Below are 16,192 nucleotides of genomic sequence, written 5' to 3'. Positions count from 1 at the left end.
GGGGCCCACATTTGTCACGAGATGCGAATCAAAACTTGTGATGAATGCATAAAAAGCGTCTCATGGAGGTCAACTGGTGTCTCATTTAACCTACTTAAACTAACCCAATTCGTGAAACACATGAAGAAGCTCATCAACTTGAAACATTAATGGTCAAGTGAAACAATACAGTATAACTAGAGTTACCAAGGTAAGTATTGTAAATTCTAAAGGATAAAGACATATAGAGTTTAAATATCTTAAGACTCTCATATTGTAGATAAACACTAATCTCAGCCGCTGATATAATTCAATCTGTACTATTGAATTTGGGGAGCTCAACTGTAAATAGAAGATTTCCCATTATTTGTAATCATCGTATTGTACTTCACTTATTCTTGAGTTAAAAGAATATATTTGAAAACATTTACTCAAACATATTGTGTGCATTACTTTCTCATGACTTCTTAATTTTTTTCGTTGCTCTTTTGCTTTGAGTTGCTTCCGTTATATTTTAGTGTTTTATAGAATTTTCGTAAGAATTTTCATCTATCAAGAGTTAGATTAACTTAAGTAAATTTAAAATAAAACAACCACTTAAGGTCGTGCGATTTGTATTTACTTAAATTCTAGTCCCTAATGATATATGTGATTGCTTTATTTTACTTAAAAAGAAATTTTAAGCTGTTGAAAGGGTAATAAGTCATCCAATTTTTTAATTATGTATTACTTTTCTAACACCAAATATCAAAGCTTAAATTGAGTTCACCGGAAAAGAATCTTTAAATAGATGTAACCTCCGTAATTCCATCTATATAAAGGTAAGAAAAAAACACGTAGGGTGGCGTGCAGCCAAACCAACAGGGTAAAAAAACAAACACGTAGAGATTATAGCGTCGACAGCGAGAGAATCTGAGAGAGGCAACTGTAGCTCTGCAAAAGCAATGCTTGTTGGGTCGGCTTCAGTGTTGATACTGAGGAAAAGCCATGTCAAATCATGCTTAAACTACATCCTTTTTCTTCTTTTTTTTAAATCCATTTTTCTTTTGTTTTCTTTTGTTTGATATATATATATATTTTGACTCCCCTGACTATTTGTTTCTCTTATAGTGACTGTCTTTCTTCTCTCATGCAAATAAAAAAACAACACCGTCCTTATCTCACTCACTTCCCATTTCTGGAATACCAACAGCTAGCAGCCTTTTTTTTTCTCAGTCACTGACACGAAGGGGTTTAAGCAATAAACTGGTAGATATTCCTTTAGTTTCCTTCTTTTTTGCTCATCAAATATTTTTGTTCAACAACTGGTTGTTGTTGTAGTAGTCTGCAATCTCTCTGAATGCTTTATATTTGTGTGCGGGTCTTTGTTTCTTGTGTTCTCTCATGGCTTCTCTTCCTATTTTCCTTGCTGGGTTCCTTGTTTTATCTTGTATGGCGATTGCAATGCAGAGGAATTTGGATGAGAGTGATATTGTGATGGAAGAAGGTGAGCTTTTGGGGCTTTTTGATGTTATAGGTTCACTTCTAGATGAACCTGGTTGGGCTGAAGTGCACCCCGAGCCATGCACCAACACTCCATGGCCTGGGATTGAATGTGAGATTGGCCAAGACCCTCCAATCTTTCATGTTACAGCTATTCATATTGGCCCTGATGTTGCCACCCCACCTTGTCAACCTTCAGCTAAAATATCAGATTCCTTGCTTAAACTACCTTACCTTAGAACCCTCTCTATTTTCAACTGTTTTGTAACTTCAACTGTTATGTTGTCTCCTACATTGTTTGGTGCATTGTCTTCCTTGGAACACCTATCACTTCAATCAAATCCATCTCTATCTGGAAATGTTCCCCCAAGCTTGGGGAATCTGACTAGGCTAAGGGTACTGAGCCTGTCACAGAACAATCTACAAGGAAACATCCCTGGTGAGCTTGGTTGGCTAGTCAACTTGGAGCAACTGGACCTAAGTTACAACAATCTAAGTGGTGAAATCCCTCAAGAGATTGAAGGGCTAAAAAGTTTAGCCATTTTGGAGTTAAGCTCCAATGATCTTACAGGGGTGTTGCCATTTGCTTTGGGTCAGCTTCAACATCTTCAAAAAGTTGATTTGTGCTCAAACAGGATTCATGGGAAGGTACCACCAGAGCTAGGGAAGCTAAACAGGTTGGCATTGCTTGATTTGAGCCATAACTTCATCAATGGTCCAATCCCTGAAACACTCTCAGGTTTGGACCAGGTACAGTACTTAATATTTGATTACAATCCCATAAATTCACTGATTCCTTTATTTATGGGGTCCCTCAAGAGCCTTACATCAATCAGCTTCTCAGGATGTGGGTTAATAGGTCCAATACCAAACTCCTTGTCATCATTGAAGAACCTCTCTGCCTTGTCTCTAGACAACAACACCCTCACAGGCACAATCCCTTCAAATTTGGGGTCACTTCCAAATCTAGACCAGCTTAATCTGAGTCATAACAAGCTAAGTGGGGAACTACTACTACCACAGGATTTCATCAATAGACTAGGCAAAAGGCTTGATGTTAGAGGCAACAATGGGCTATGCACAAGCTACCATCTAGCCAGCAATATATCCACGTATCTTCAAACCAGGACTTGCTTGGGCAACGAAGGCAAGGTTGACAACATAACTTGTCCCCAACCTTATGATCTCAAAGGTAAAAAGCCATCATGGTACAATGGCAGCAGAACCAGTTCATTTGCTCCTTCCAAGGCCCCACAGCTCATTTTAATTTGCTTTCTTCTTTTCAACATGCTATCCTTCTTGTAAACATTTCCACTAATCCCCTCATGAATCAACATTTATTTTGTCTAATGACAAATTAAACTATAGAGTATGATGTTTTGCATAGGCTATGATGGGTCATTTTCTTGCTAGGAAAAAATGAAGAAGTTGGTGAAACTAGCAGAGTTGGGGGGCCAAAAAGTTATTGCATAAGGGTAGCAATCTATGTTGGCATCCAGTGACAAAGCTCCATCTCTGGTTGCCAGGTTCATATGTGTCAGCCTTTTAAAAAAGAGAAGCAAAAGTATGTCGGATCTGATGTTTAAATTGAACTGCATATTTCAGAAATTTGGACAGGGGAAAAATAAAGATATGGATGTATGTACTTGATGAATCTTTTCAAGAGAAAGAAAGATGGGAGGGTAATGTCCCTGGATTATCTAAACACCCTAAATTATATCATCATTGTTCTTCTCAATCATGTTAATGGAATCCTAAGTTTTGGATGATAATGTTAAAAGATTACCTCTTTCTTTCTACAGGCCTTAGGAGAACCATCAAACAAAGAGTAAATGGAATTGCAATCAGTATTAGTTTATGCTACTGTTAGGTTTAAGTAATCTTATATTTTCAGGATTAATGTAAGTTTTCAAAATAACATTTTTTTTATTTAGATTACATTCTCAATAATATAAGCGTAATTTCAATATATTTTTCTTTCAAGTAATATGTTCCCAGGATAATGTGAATTTTTGATAAACTTTATTATAATTTTTAATGAGTTTTTTTTACATTATTTTAAATGAGTTTGATTTATTTTACTTAAAATGGAACAAAATAATAATAATAACTAATTAATTAAAATTTATTTTTATATATATTTTCAAGTAACATTTAAACTATAATTATTATTATAATTATTATCATAAAGTAAGAAAAATTAGTATTTTATTTGTTATATTATATTTTATCTATTTCATTTTGTCTCAAAATGTTTTATTTATAATAATGTTACCATTTGTTTATAACTTGGTTAAATTTAAATTATAATAATAACATGTATTTTTCCCGCCATTTTGATAAATAAAAAAATGGTAAACTATAAAAATAGTCACTTTTGTTTGTTTCAGATTACATTTTAGTCACTTATGTTTAAAATGTTACATTTTAGTCACTTACGTTATCGTTTTGTTACGAAGTGATCACTCTACCATTAAGCTCTGTTACCTCCCTGGCAACGGTCATACGTGACAATCCAAATGGGTTTTAAATGCCAACTTGGATGTCCTACATGGCAGTTCAAATTAAATTTATTTAATTAAAAACTTATTTTCATCCCAACAACTGGACATCTAAGTTGACATTTAAAACCCATTTGGACTGCCACGTAGGACTACCATTAGGAAGGTAACGGAGTTTAACGGTAAAGTGAACACTTCATTACAAAACAATAATGTAAGTGACTAAAACGTAATATTTCAAACATAAGTGACTATTTTGTAGTTTACCCTAAAAAATTATATGAATTAGAAAGGGTAAACTACCAAAATAGTCACTTTTGTTTCCCTCAGGTTATATTTTAGTCACTTATGTTTGAAATGTTACGTTTTGGTCACTTATGTTAACATGTTGTGACATTTTAGTCATTGAGCCGTTAATTGTAGTTAACGGTGTAACAGTAAGCTGACGTGACATATTAAATCATCATTTCAAACAAAAATTTTAGGTTAAATTATACAATTGGTCCTCATATTTTTTTCATTTTGAGCAATTTATTTATTTATGTTCTTTTAACTTTCTTTCTTTTTTCTTTATTTTCCATTCTCTTCTGCTTCTTCCCCTATTTTCCTCCCTTCTCCATCTCTTTTAACGTAAAAGAATTTTTTTCTCAAAACGAAAAAATATAAGGACCAATTGTATAATTTAACCTAAAATTTTTGTTTAAAATGATGATTTAACGTGCCACGTCAGCTTATCGTTACAGCGTTAACGACAATTAACACCCCGTGACTAAAATGTTACAACATGATAATGTAAGTGACTAAAACGTAACATTTCAAACATAAGTGATTAAAATGTAACTTGAGGGAAACAAAAATGACTATTTTAATAGTTTACCCATAAAAAAACTTCTATCTACTTGTCGTTTTTCTTCAATTTCAATTTATTTCTTAAAAAAAGATACACAATTTATAAGAGAAACACATTAATTTATTAGTAAAATAAATTAGTATAAGGTTAAATGATTGTTTAATAAAGAATAAAAATAAAAGTAAATTTATGAGAATAATTTAGTAAAATATATGTTACCTTTTATTAACCAAATAATTGAATTTTATATTCCAAAGCAAATATAATAATAGCATTAGTAATTATTGTTTTTGGGTTCACGAAATGGGAGATGGAGAAGGTCTTGGGTTCATGTCAAGGTGGGGGTCGGTTGGCCACGTTTCAATGCTTTAGCTTCTCTATTCTCATAGGGCTATGGCCTTTCCTGCCGTCTGAAAATCATGGAATCTTCTATTTTTATTTCCTTTCTAAATTATGAAATAATTTAACAAATTAGATTACGATATATATAGGGGTCTGACCCAATGTGAAGATTGATAGAGGCCCAATTTCAAGTGCTTAATCCTTTGAAGAAATGAGACTTGTTTGAAATTGTTGTAGGGGTCAACATTGTTAGAATTTTAGGTCAAAAAATGTTTGGAACTGTACTGATGGTGCAATAGCTAGAGATAGTGGGAATGCTTGGCAGGTGGTGTTTTGCGAGACCAGGTTCAGTACTTATTTGAAAAGATGCACAGCTTTTGAGGTTTAATTATAAGTCATTTTAGATGGCTTTACGATTCTACTCAACAAAAGTATCAAAAAGGTTATTATAAATACAGATATCTTGGAAGTGATTGGAATTTTATGCAACAATGAGATGGCTGATTCAGGAATCATTGTAATTAAGAGGATTAAACAAATTATAAGAATTAAAGGACAATGGAAGATAAGATTTGTTCTTAGAGAATATAATCTAGTAGCTAATTTTCTAGTCAAATTAAGCTTAACATGGAGGTTAAGGTTGCAGGTTCTTGATGTAGCACCAATCGAGGTCTTGGATTTACTTCAACAAAATAAAATTAGTGGAGTTTTCGATCAATTTACTTTGATGTAATTTATTTTTTTATCACAAAAGGATTTGTCATAAATTATATATATATAAATCATAATACAAGAATAATATAGTAAATTTCTTATTATTTTGTTATCTCGAATTATATAACTTGACCAAACGAGTCTATAGAACTTAAAACGCAAGCAAATGATAGTTAGCAGTAAGTTAACCTAAAATACGAGAGCTTGAAGTTTCATTGCAACCCCAAACATATGCGTTTGCCTAAGTACTGGCACACAAACTACAAGGCGATACAATCTTGCTGGCTAAAGGCAATAGGATCGACCAATCCCCTTCCATCTATAGACAAAAGATAACTCCTACAGCAATCCCAAAGCCAAGTTCTATTTCTTTCTCGATCATCTTCCTCATTTTATCATTGCTATGTTAAAATCTCCTCTTACCTCCTACAACGCCAAGAGCTCTTCACCGACTTCAGTATTGAGAGCATTTTGGAGTATAGACTCCGTCACCCCATAGTTCAGTTCTTATTTGCAAGACCTTTAACACCTATCCATGAATTTAGTCATCCTGCTTCCAATCAATCTAATATTACAAAGACCTAATTAATAAAATATGCTTCCCGTTAGATTTAAGTTGATATTAGATTAATAAAAAATTTTGATTGATAAAATTTGAGTACTTTAAAAACTCAATTAAAATGATTTAATATTTAAATTAGTTTAAAGATGTGCTGTATATTTACTCAAGTTAATATATATATTTAATAACAATCATATATTGTAAATTAACTCATTCTTTCTATAGTGGCATTAGGATAAATCCTTGAACCATCAAACAAAGGGAAAATGCAATGGAAAATCAAGATAGAGTTACAGCTTGTTGGTTCATGTCAGTGTGGGGGTCGGTTGCCCACGTTTCAATGCATGCTTTACCCTTTCTTTTCTCATAGAGTTCTATGGCCTTACCCTAGCACCTCAAAATCATGGAATCTGTTTTCTTTTCAAAATTTTGAAATAAAGGTCCAATTTCAAGTGCTTGAACCTTAGACGAAATAACCCTGTTTGAAATTATTTTTGGGGTTAAAAACTATTTGAATTTTGAGGGGAAATGTTTGGAAACTATGGCTACAAAGACATGATTTGAGAAGGGATTTGTACTAAATTAAAATATATAAAATAATGAATCTCGTATGTTGGTTGGATAGTCAGAGTGTTCATCGTTCCAAATGTAACATGAGTTCGAATTATATTAGTTACGTTGCTATTAGAACTATGAGTAATAATAAAAAATCATAATACAAAAATACTATAGCAGTTTTCTTTTTATATATTTTTACCCATGACAAAAATGCTATTATCGTAAAAAATGTTGAACCAAAAAAGTTTTAGACTTGGTGAAAAGACATTAAATGGATTGAGCGTGCAAATTAAACACTTTGTAATAATTACATAAAAATAAAAAGTAAAGTGGTTTCCCAACATTTGTCTCCACGTTGTCATTAACCTAATTTGGGTTCCATTAATAATTATCTTCTTTATTTCGTGTAGCAACTAGTAAGATCATTTATTTAGTGCTTTCGTACATATGGTATTGGTAGAAGTGTGTACGTCAGATTGGGTTTGGATCAAAATGATGTATTGTATTAATATCATGTATAATTCTTTAAGTTTGGTTGGATTTAAAATATAAACTTTAAATTTTGTTTCAATTCATTTTTATTTGTAATAATTAATTAAAGTTTATTTAAGTCTGTCTATTATTTTCATTTAATATTTAGTATTTATATATTTTTACTATCATTACATATATTTTTATTAAATTTTTAAACATAAATAACTTACTATATTTTTTAATATTTATGTTATCATATAATATATTTATTTTAAAATGATATAAATTACATAATATATGAAACAAGAAAAAAATCATATTATAAATTTGAAAACAAGTCGGGTAAGGTCAAGCTCGGGCTTTGAATATTAAAACATGAGTTGCCCATGTCTAAGTGGGTTTAGTTTTTTTTTTTTCAAGTCTTATTATCAGATATAATATTTTTTGTCAAAATCATCTCAAAGACTTTTTGATACAAATGGCCCAATCCAATTCAAAGTTTATGATGGAGATGGGCTTAAATTCCCTCAAGGCCCAATCACGAGATCCAAATCCAAACAGTTGAAGTCAAAGCTCAACTTATATATTCGTTCAAGACTTTATCATGAAGAAATTTCGAGAAAAAGAGTTAGAGATCCAAGACAATAGATTTTGGAGTTCAATACAGAGCAAGGAAGTTTATGATGGAGATGGGCTTAAATTCCCTCAAGGCCCAATCACGAGATCCAAATCCAAATAGTTGAAGTCAAAGCTCAACTTATTCGTTCAATACTTTATCATGAAGAAATTTCGAGAAAAAGAGTTAGAGATCCAAGACAATGGATTTTGGAGTTCAATACAGAGCAAGGATGAATTAGAAGGCTTCAATTTTGTTCGTGGACTTAAAATCTCAATCCATAATGACAAACTCATGTGGAAGATGTTAACAAGCTTAGGCATTATACTTCAAGGATCACAGTAAAGCCCACACGCCTAGCCATGTTATAATTAGTCAACTTGCGGTGCATTTTTGGAAGGGATTTGGGAATTTGTGGATCAATATGTCTTTATATCGATCTAAAATCTGTCTCTTAGCTTCATAATGCACTTTAAATCACTTGACTTCAAGTTCGAGAGCTCAAGGTATGATCGTTTTAGTAAAGACCGTGTGGACAAATTTCTTAATGGGATGATTACGGAAATTACGAGTTTCAAGCTTTTAATTCGAATTTAAATCATCTGGGGTTCGATGTTTAGGCTCAATTTTTATTATATAAGAGTCTAATATTGTATTTATTAGATCATATTGTTTCATTATTTATTTATTTCAAATTTTGGATATGTTTTTAAATATTTTAAGTTATTTAGGAGTTTTATGTCAATAAGAAAGTTAGGTTTAAAACTACTTCTTGTTTAGGTTAATTAGATTTTCAGTATACTTGAAAGTTTTATTTGGATGTATTTAGCTAGCCTATATAAAGGCTTCATTGTACACAATTCATAATTCATTCAACATCTTTTCTCTTTTGAGTTGATAAAATTCTCTTTGAGTTTGAACAATTTTTCAAATTTTAAGAATCATTTTTAAGCTTTTTCTTGTCAAATTTTCTTTCTCGGAAGGAAAATTAGAGCCATTTAAAGGGGGTTATAGATTCATCTGGTTTTCAAGGCTCCTTAAGACTTCTACACACCACTTTCCATCTATCTTGTTTCATTCTTTGCTATTCAATTATGTTCTTGTTTAATTGTCTCTAATCTTTAATTTGGATTTCTTGTTCTTTTTCTATTTGTATTATTTGTTTTAATTATTGCCCTTATTTTTTGTTCAATCCAAGCTTCATTCTCACAAAATGTAATTTTAGTTTTAAATTAAATAAAAGAACTAAAAAAGCCTGAAAGTGGTGGCGCCATTCTCTATAGTTCCACCACTATTATTTTTATTTTGACCCCAAAATATTTAAAAATATTGGATTTATTGGTATTTATACAGGTGGCGCCAAATAGATTGGCTCCACCAAAAAAATGATTTTTTTATTCTACCAGCCAATGAGTTGTTGATGTGGAAATTTGTGGTGCCATTCTCTTTGGCTCCACAAACTTTCATTATTCATTTTAGGTCATTTATGTACATAATTAAAAAAAAGTGGGTCATTTTTATAATTAATTAAAATTTTCGAGTTATTTTCATAAAAAAAAAGTCAAAATATTTGGCTCCCGACCAAAAGCTAATTGTAATGGAGAGTATTTATTATAACTTGTTGGCTTGATACACACAAGTACTGCTACATGCAAAATAGCATATCCCCAAGTTGTAGCAGAGAGTTTTGTTCTCATAAGCAACGACCTAGCTATTAGTTGGAGACATTTGATAAATGATTCAGCTAAATTATTTTGCATGTGAACATGAGCTACAGGATATTCGACTTTTATCCCTATTGACATACAATAATCATTGAAAGCTTGGGACGTAAACTCACAAGCATTATCAAGACGGATAGTTTTGATTGCATAATCTAGAAATTGTGCTCTTAATCGAATTTTTTAAGCAAAAAGTCCCGCAAATGTCAGGTTGTAAGCCGATAATAAACACACATATGATCACCTAATAGATGCATCTATCAATACCATAAAATACATGAATGGTCCACATGGTGGATGAATGAGCCCATATATATCACCTTGAATATGTTCCAAAAATGCAGAAGATTTAATCCCAACTTTAGATGATAATGGTTTAACAATCAACTTACTTTGAATTCAAGAACCTTATGGTTCTTTAATGGGTGCCCAATTAAATTCTAGATTATTCTTCGCATCATAATAGATCTGGAATGGCCTAACTGTTCATGCCAAATAGTAAAAATAGGTGATTCTACAAACTTATGGTTTGTATTAGCATGGGCATCATTTATTGTCAAATGAGAAAAATATTTTTTGAGTGTTGTGTGTGTTGTAGCACTATCTGTAAGACAGATGTCTCCATTGATCTTCGGTCTAACAAAATTTTGTTGAATATTCTTGTTCCTATATAGTTCAATAGGAGCTTTACGGGCAAGTTATATATAGTCGCAATGACGTGAATTTCACTATCACTACAGGAAATTAAAGTTTTAGCGGCGTTTTTAGTGGCGTTTGGATGGAAAATGCGGCAAATATTATACATTAATGGCACTAACGGAAAAACGCCGTAGTAGGTAAAGCAGTAGTTGTGTTTATGAGAAAAACGACGCAAAAGGTAAGAAATAGTGGCGTTTTTGATAAAAACGCCGCAAAGTATCATTTTATTTTAAACAAAACAACGCCATTTTGTTCTGCTTAGTTTTATCCCTAAACCATAACCCCAAAATCCCTTATTTTTCCCTTAAAAATCAAAATCCTCAAATATCTTAATTTTTTCCACAAATCAAAATCCCGAAATCCATTTGATTTTCCCCGATCTTCTATTGCATCGCCGTATACTGTCCCCTCTGTTGCATTACCGTCGACACTCCTCTGCCACATCGCCTGTAAGTTTTTCTGCTTGTTTGTGATTATTGTTATTAAGCTATAAGATTTAATGGATGCTTAGCCCTAAAATTGCATCTTCTTTGATGACACTAATTTGTCAATAATTTGATGTATTCATCTATGAGACATTCCGCATTCGACTGCCACACCCGGGCCTGAGTAACATAGAAAAAGCTTATTTATATCATGTATCATCCTGTTTTGTTTATATTTGCATATAATCAACATTCTTTCATATGTTATATAAACTAAAATCATATCCCTGTGTATCAGTAGTTGGAAAATCACATCAAACGGCCAACGGGATCTCGATCAGGTTGCTGGAAGGATCACGACTGCCACTTGAGAAATTAAGTAAATGCTTTCCTATGGCTAAAAATTAGTTTTTGTTTGAAAGAGGAAGGTTTCAGGAGGTAGTGTTAAATCAGTGATCTCTTTGGTCTGTAAGCCATGTTTTCATTCTCTTCTCTCTATTTTATTTTATTTTTTTCTCTTAACTTCCATTGCGCTGCCTATTTCTTGACTTATGACTTAAAATAGGTGTATTCGAAATTGAATAATTTGACTTTATAGGATTTTTTTTTTCAAAAAATTCGAATTCAATGATGGGTTGGGTTGATTTTTCATTGAAAATTTTAAGGTTGGATTTGGGGAAGTTTAAGTAAAATTGTACTCTCCCTTGTTAATGTGTTTACTAAAATATTTCTTTTAAATTTATAATCATATTTTTAAACAATAATTTTAATTTGACAAGCTTTTATAACATGTTTTTAATTTTATAAATATTTTGACAGTTGTCCTGTACTTAATTTGATCAATTTTAGTTTATGTATTCTTTGAATTGGTTAAATTTAGCTCCAGTAATTTTCGAAATTTGAAACTTTAGTCTCAACCAAATGATAGTAGTTAAATCTGTTTGGAGTTTTATTTTGCTAGGCGTAAAGTTATAAATTTAATCTATATTCTTCAAACTTCAAAATTTTAAGTTAAATCTATTGATTGATTATTTTTTTTAGAATAATAGGTGAAGATAACAAGCTCATATGACATTACATTGTCATAATATGTTTTCTACATCAAATTTTAAAAGCACTAGAAATGAATGAATTTAACATTTGCTTTAAAAACTAGATAACTGGATATCACAATAATTGTTGATTTTTCTTTCAAAGATTGGATCATTTTACTTACTCTGCCTTCAGTTTTTGTGGAAACGCTGGACAAGTGCTTCCAGAATGTTTGGGAGCTTAATATCGTGTTCAATTACAGCAAGGTTGTCATTTCAAATATTGGTCGGTGAATTGTTTACTGTCATTGTTAATGCTTGAGTGAAGAGTTTCATTTCCATATTGATCCAAATAATCAGAAGTTTAGATGTGTTGTGTTTGAATATTTAGTTTTCTATGCAGCATAAATAGGAAATAGGAAATAGTTAACTGTAACAAGCTGGTGTTTTACTACAAGCACATGCTTACAGCTTTGAGTACTGATTATTTTTACCATTTTTATACGCTTTTCTCAGAGACTTCAGGTTAGTAATGTTGTAATTGCTAGAGCTGTTACTTTCTCTACACCTTTTGTTAAGCTTTTCTATTTTAAACTCAAATATCTGTCAACAGTAGATGTACATGGCTTGAAATTTTTTTTTTTTAAAAAAGACTTGCCTAGTTAAAGTTTGTTTGTACTATTTAAAATGTTAAAAACTATTTTTATAATTAAATTTAAATAATAATTTTGGTAACATTTAGTCTAAATTGTAAAATCATTTTAAATTTAGTCGAATTCAGGTTGACCGAGCAACTCGTACAGAGTAGAAAAAAGCTTTTACACTATTACCTGTTATCTGTTATCTGTCATCCAGCTTTCTTGTTTATTGCATTTAGAAGTCCTTTATTTTCTGATTTTGTCTCTATTAGCTCAATTTTTATTATTTCATTTAACTATTATTTTTATTATTTCATTTAACAAAATCCTGTCCCTTTTCTTTCTCAATTTTTTCACAGACCTTGTTCTTCTATTTTACCTGCTTTTGACATTGAGAAGATAGCTTTTTAGTGTGTTTGCTTAGCTTCAATACACATTGTCTCAAGTAAGACAGTTCTGCTTCCTTTCTTTCTTTGTTTTTAATTTTCTTATTTGAATTTTGGGTTTTCATTGATGTTTCAATTAAGTACATTGTGTTATTATGATGGTTGTGGTGACAACTTTGGTGTAGTTGGTTTTCAGTTCACTTATTTAGTTTCTTATGTGATTAAAATAGCGACATATAGATATGTTTGTAAAATTTTTTATTGTTTCGTTAGTCCTGTATTTTTTTTGTTTATTTCATTGATTTGATTTCTTGGTGGACAATCATTTTTTAATTTTTTTAATTTTTACCTACCGAAACTCGGATATGCTTTTAAGTTATTAGGGGCTTCCCATGTATAAATGTGTGCTTTACAATGGTGTTGAGTCCATATCAGTGTAGACAATCATTTTCCCTTGTTGACTAAGACTAGTATAATTGAGTTTTTACATCGGCAAGTTCTTGATATAGAGCACGGTTTTGCAGGGCAGTTACTGAGCTCCAAATTTTCTATTTCTTTCTCTTTTTGTTCAGATCGAATTAAGCAGGCCAAAGTTTGTAAATGTAATAGTAGTGAATTTCACATGATATTTGATGCTTGGAAATATTGTGATATGGTAAATACTCCACATTTTATCTGGTAGATACTTTGAGAATGGAGATGAATTTCAATAGGCTGTTGAGTTGTGAACTTTTTCGCATGCTTTGCCATTTCATGAAATTGAATAAGAGTGACAACATTTACATTGAGCATGCTATTGTCTTTCTCTAGATATGCTACTTGCAAACTGTTAAAGCCTTCATTGTCCTATATTTAAAGCCTTCATTGTCCTATACTTGCAAACTATTTGCCTGAATGTTTTGGGTACCAAAACATAATACGATATACATTATAATAATTTTGGATAGACATAATTATGAGACTCAAAATTAATAAAATAATATATACGATAAGTTGAGCCTTAAGTATTTATTGAGCTATTTTATAAGTTCATGTGATAGTGATTTAAAACACACAAGTTTTAAGTTAATAAAGAAGCTATGGTTAACTGGGGGAATTGCATTGCCACTAGAGGTGATCATGGGTCGGGTCGGGCACAGAAAAATTTTTTGGCCCGCATCCTAGGCCCGAGCCCAGCCCGGCCAAAAATATGGGCCTAAAATTTTGTCCAAGCTCGGCCCGAAAAAATTCCTAAGCCCGGCCCGGCCCGGCCCGGCTCATTTTTTTTTTGTAAACACCAAAATTGTATAAAACACCTGTAAAATATAATCAACCAACTAGAATATCTATACATAACCATTCAACATATTTAATTTTATAACAAAATATAAATTGTAAGCTAAATTAAATTTTCAACAATTAGAAAGGAAATATCCTAAAAAGCAACCAAAGAAACATCATCATCATCGTCCTCATTGTCATTTTTGCAACCAATTTATTATATTCGGAAAAGTATTTTAAAAATAAAAAATAAAAAATATTTTAAAAATACTTTAAAATAAAAAAAATATATTTATTATATAAATACTAAATGTCTAATGGGAAATGGGGAAATGAGAAATGTATTTTAAAAATAAAAAATATATATTTATTATATTCGGGCCGGGCCCAGGCCAAAAAAGTTTTGTCCGAAACCAAGCCCGTCATTTTTTGCCCAAACTCATATTTTGGGCCTATATTTCTACACGAACCCTCCCATATTTCGAGCGGGCCGGGCCACCCAACCCATGATCACTTCTAATCACCACAAAGTGTCGAAATTGTATCTAAAATGTTGTAGAGTGAACTGTGATTAGTTATTGATATGTACATATTTTAAAGTCATTCTTTAATGAAATTATAAGTATGTATTTCAATTAGATTGAAGTTTATTGTAATCGTTTCTAGCTTAATTTAACTAAAATTTTGACATTTTGGGATGGAAGAGGTGGATATTTGGATGTTGTTTTTTGGAAAATAAATCAATTTTTGTTAAAAAGAATTTGGGAAAATAAAATAAAAGAAATCATTTTGGGTTTAAAAGGGGATTTGGAAAAGTGTTAAAAGCCCAACTTGCTTGTCTTTAAAACTTTTCCTTTTAAAGCCTAAATTAGCAAAGCCCAATTTGGAAATATGTTCTGCCTTAGAATATTATTTTTTATTTAAGGCCCAAGTAAGTTTTGCAGCCCAACTTCATATTATTTTTTATTTCAAGTTTTGGCATGTACTGTATACTAATAATAAAATTTGTGTTTGACATCACTTGGATTTATTCTTAAATACATCTAATATGAACACTTTAATTTTATAAATATTCTTTTTTATAGATGCTTTAGCTTTAATACATGAAAGATAAGATTTATTAAAATACTAATTAAAAATTATAAAAATGCATTTTTCTACTTTATTGTTTAAATAAAAATTGTACAAAAAAATAAACTCAACACTCAATCGATTAGAAGATCAAACATTTATATAATTCATATCTAAAATGTATATAGAAAATATCCACTTATAACGATGAAAAAATTAATTTAATAATTAATTTACTAGAATATCATTATTTTAAATTATGATTAATATTATTATAATAAACAAAATGAAAAGAAGTAAACAAAACAAATAACAAATCTTTAATATCTTTAATAAAAAAAACAGAATAATCAATTTTATTGATATCTTTATATTTAATCCAATTTTTATTATTTATTTTAGTTTTGGTTCTAAATTTTTATTTTTATTTTAAAATTTAAGATAACTTGAGTTCTAACTTTTGGATTTTAATTGTGTTATTAATTTATTATTTTAAATTCTAAATTTAAATTCATTAATTTTTATATTTAGTTTTAAAGTTCAAATTTTCATAGAAATTTTAATTTAAATAATATTTTTTTATTTATCCTTAAAAGTATATAGTTTAAAGTTCAAATTTCATAACTTACATAACTTACATAAGTATATATCATATCATAACTTACGTAACTTACAAAAATATATATCATATCATAACTTACATAATACATAAATATATATATCATATCATAACTTACATAAAACTTTGGATCAAAATATATGAAAATCACATAAATTTGGGCAACAATACTGTTTTTCCCTACTCTTAATTATACCTATAAATAAACAACTTACTTGAATTAGTTTACACCATTTAGATACTTGATATTTGATATGTATTATC

At 30.5% G+C, this 16,192-nt stretch overlaps 1 protein-coding gene across 1 annotated transcript; it reads left to right on the top strand.

Annotated features, from left to right (window-relative positions):
• Window positions 1-866: 866 nt before the first annotated feature.
• Window positions 867-3,053, top strand: LOC121222324 (receptor like protein 29). Its single transcript, XM_041102840.1, has one exon. It carries the CDS (start codon window positions 1,363-1,365, stop codon window positions 2,764-2,766), a length of 1,404 nt encoding a protein of 467 aa, XP_040958774.1. The 5' UTR covers window positions 867-1,362; the 3' UTR covers window positions 2,767-3,053.
• The last annotated feature ends 13,139 nt before the right edge of the window (window positions 3,054-16,192 follow it).

Source organism: Gossypium hirsutum, chromosome D10 (genome assembly GCF_007990345.1).
Source record: "Gossypium hirsutum isolate 1008001.06 chromosome D10, Gossypium_hirsutum_v2.1, whole genome shotgun sequence".
Lineage (NCBI taxonomy): Eukaryota > Viridiplantae > Streptophyta > Magnoliopsida > Malvales > Malvaceae > Gossypium > Gossypium hirsutum.
Note: the sequence above shows the minus strand (reverse complement) of the source record. Positions and strands in the feature narration are given on the sequence as shown.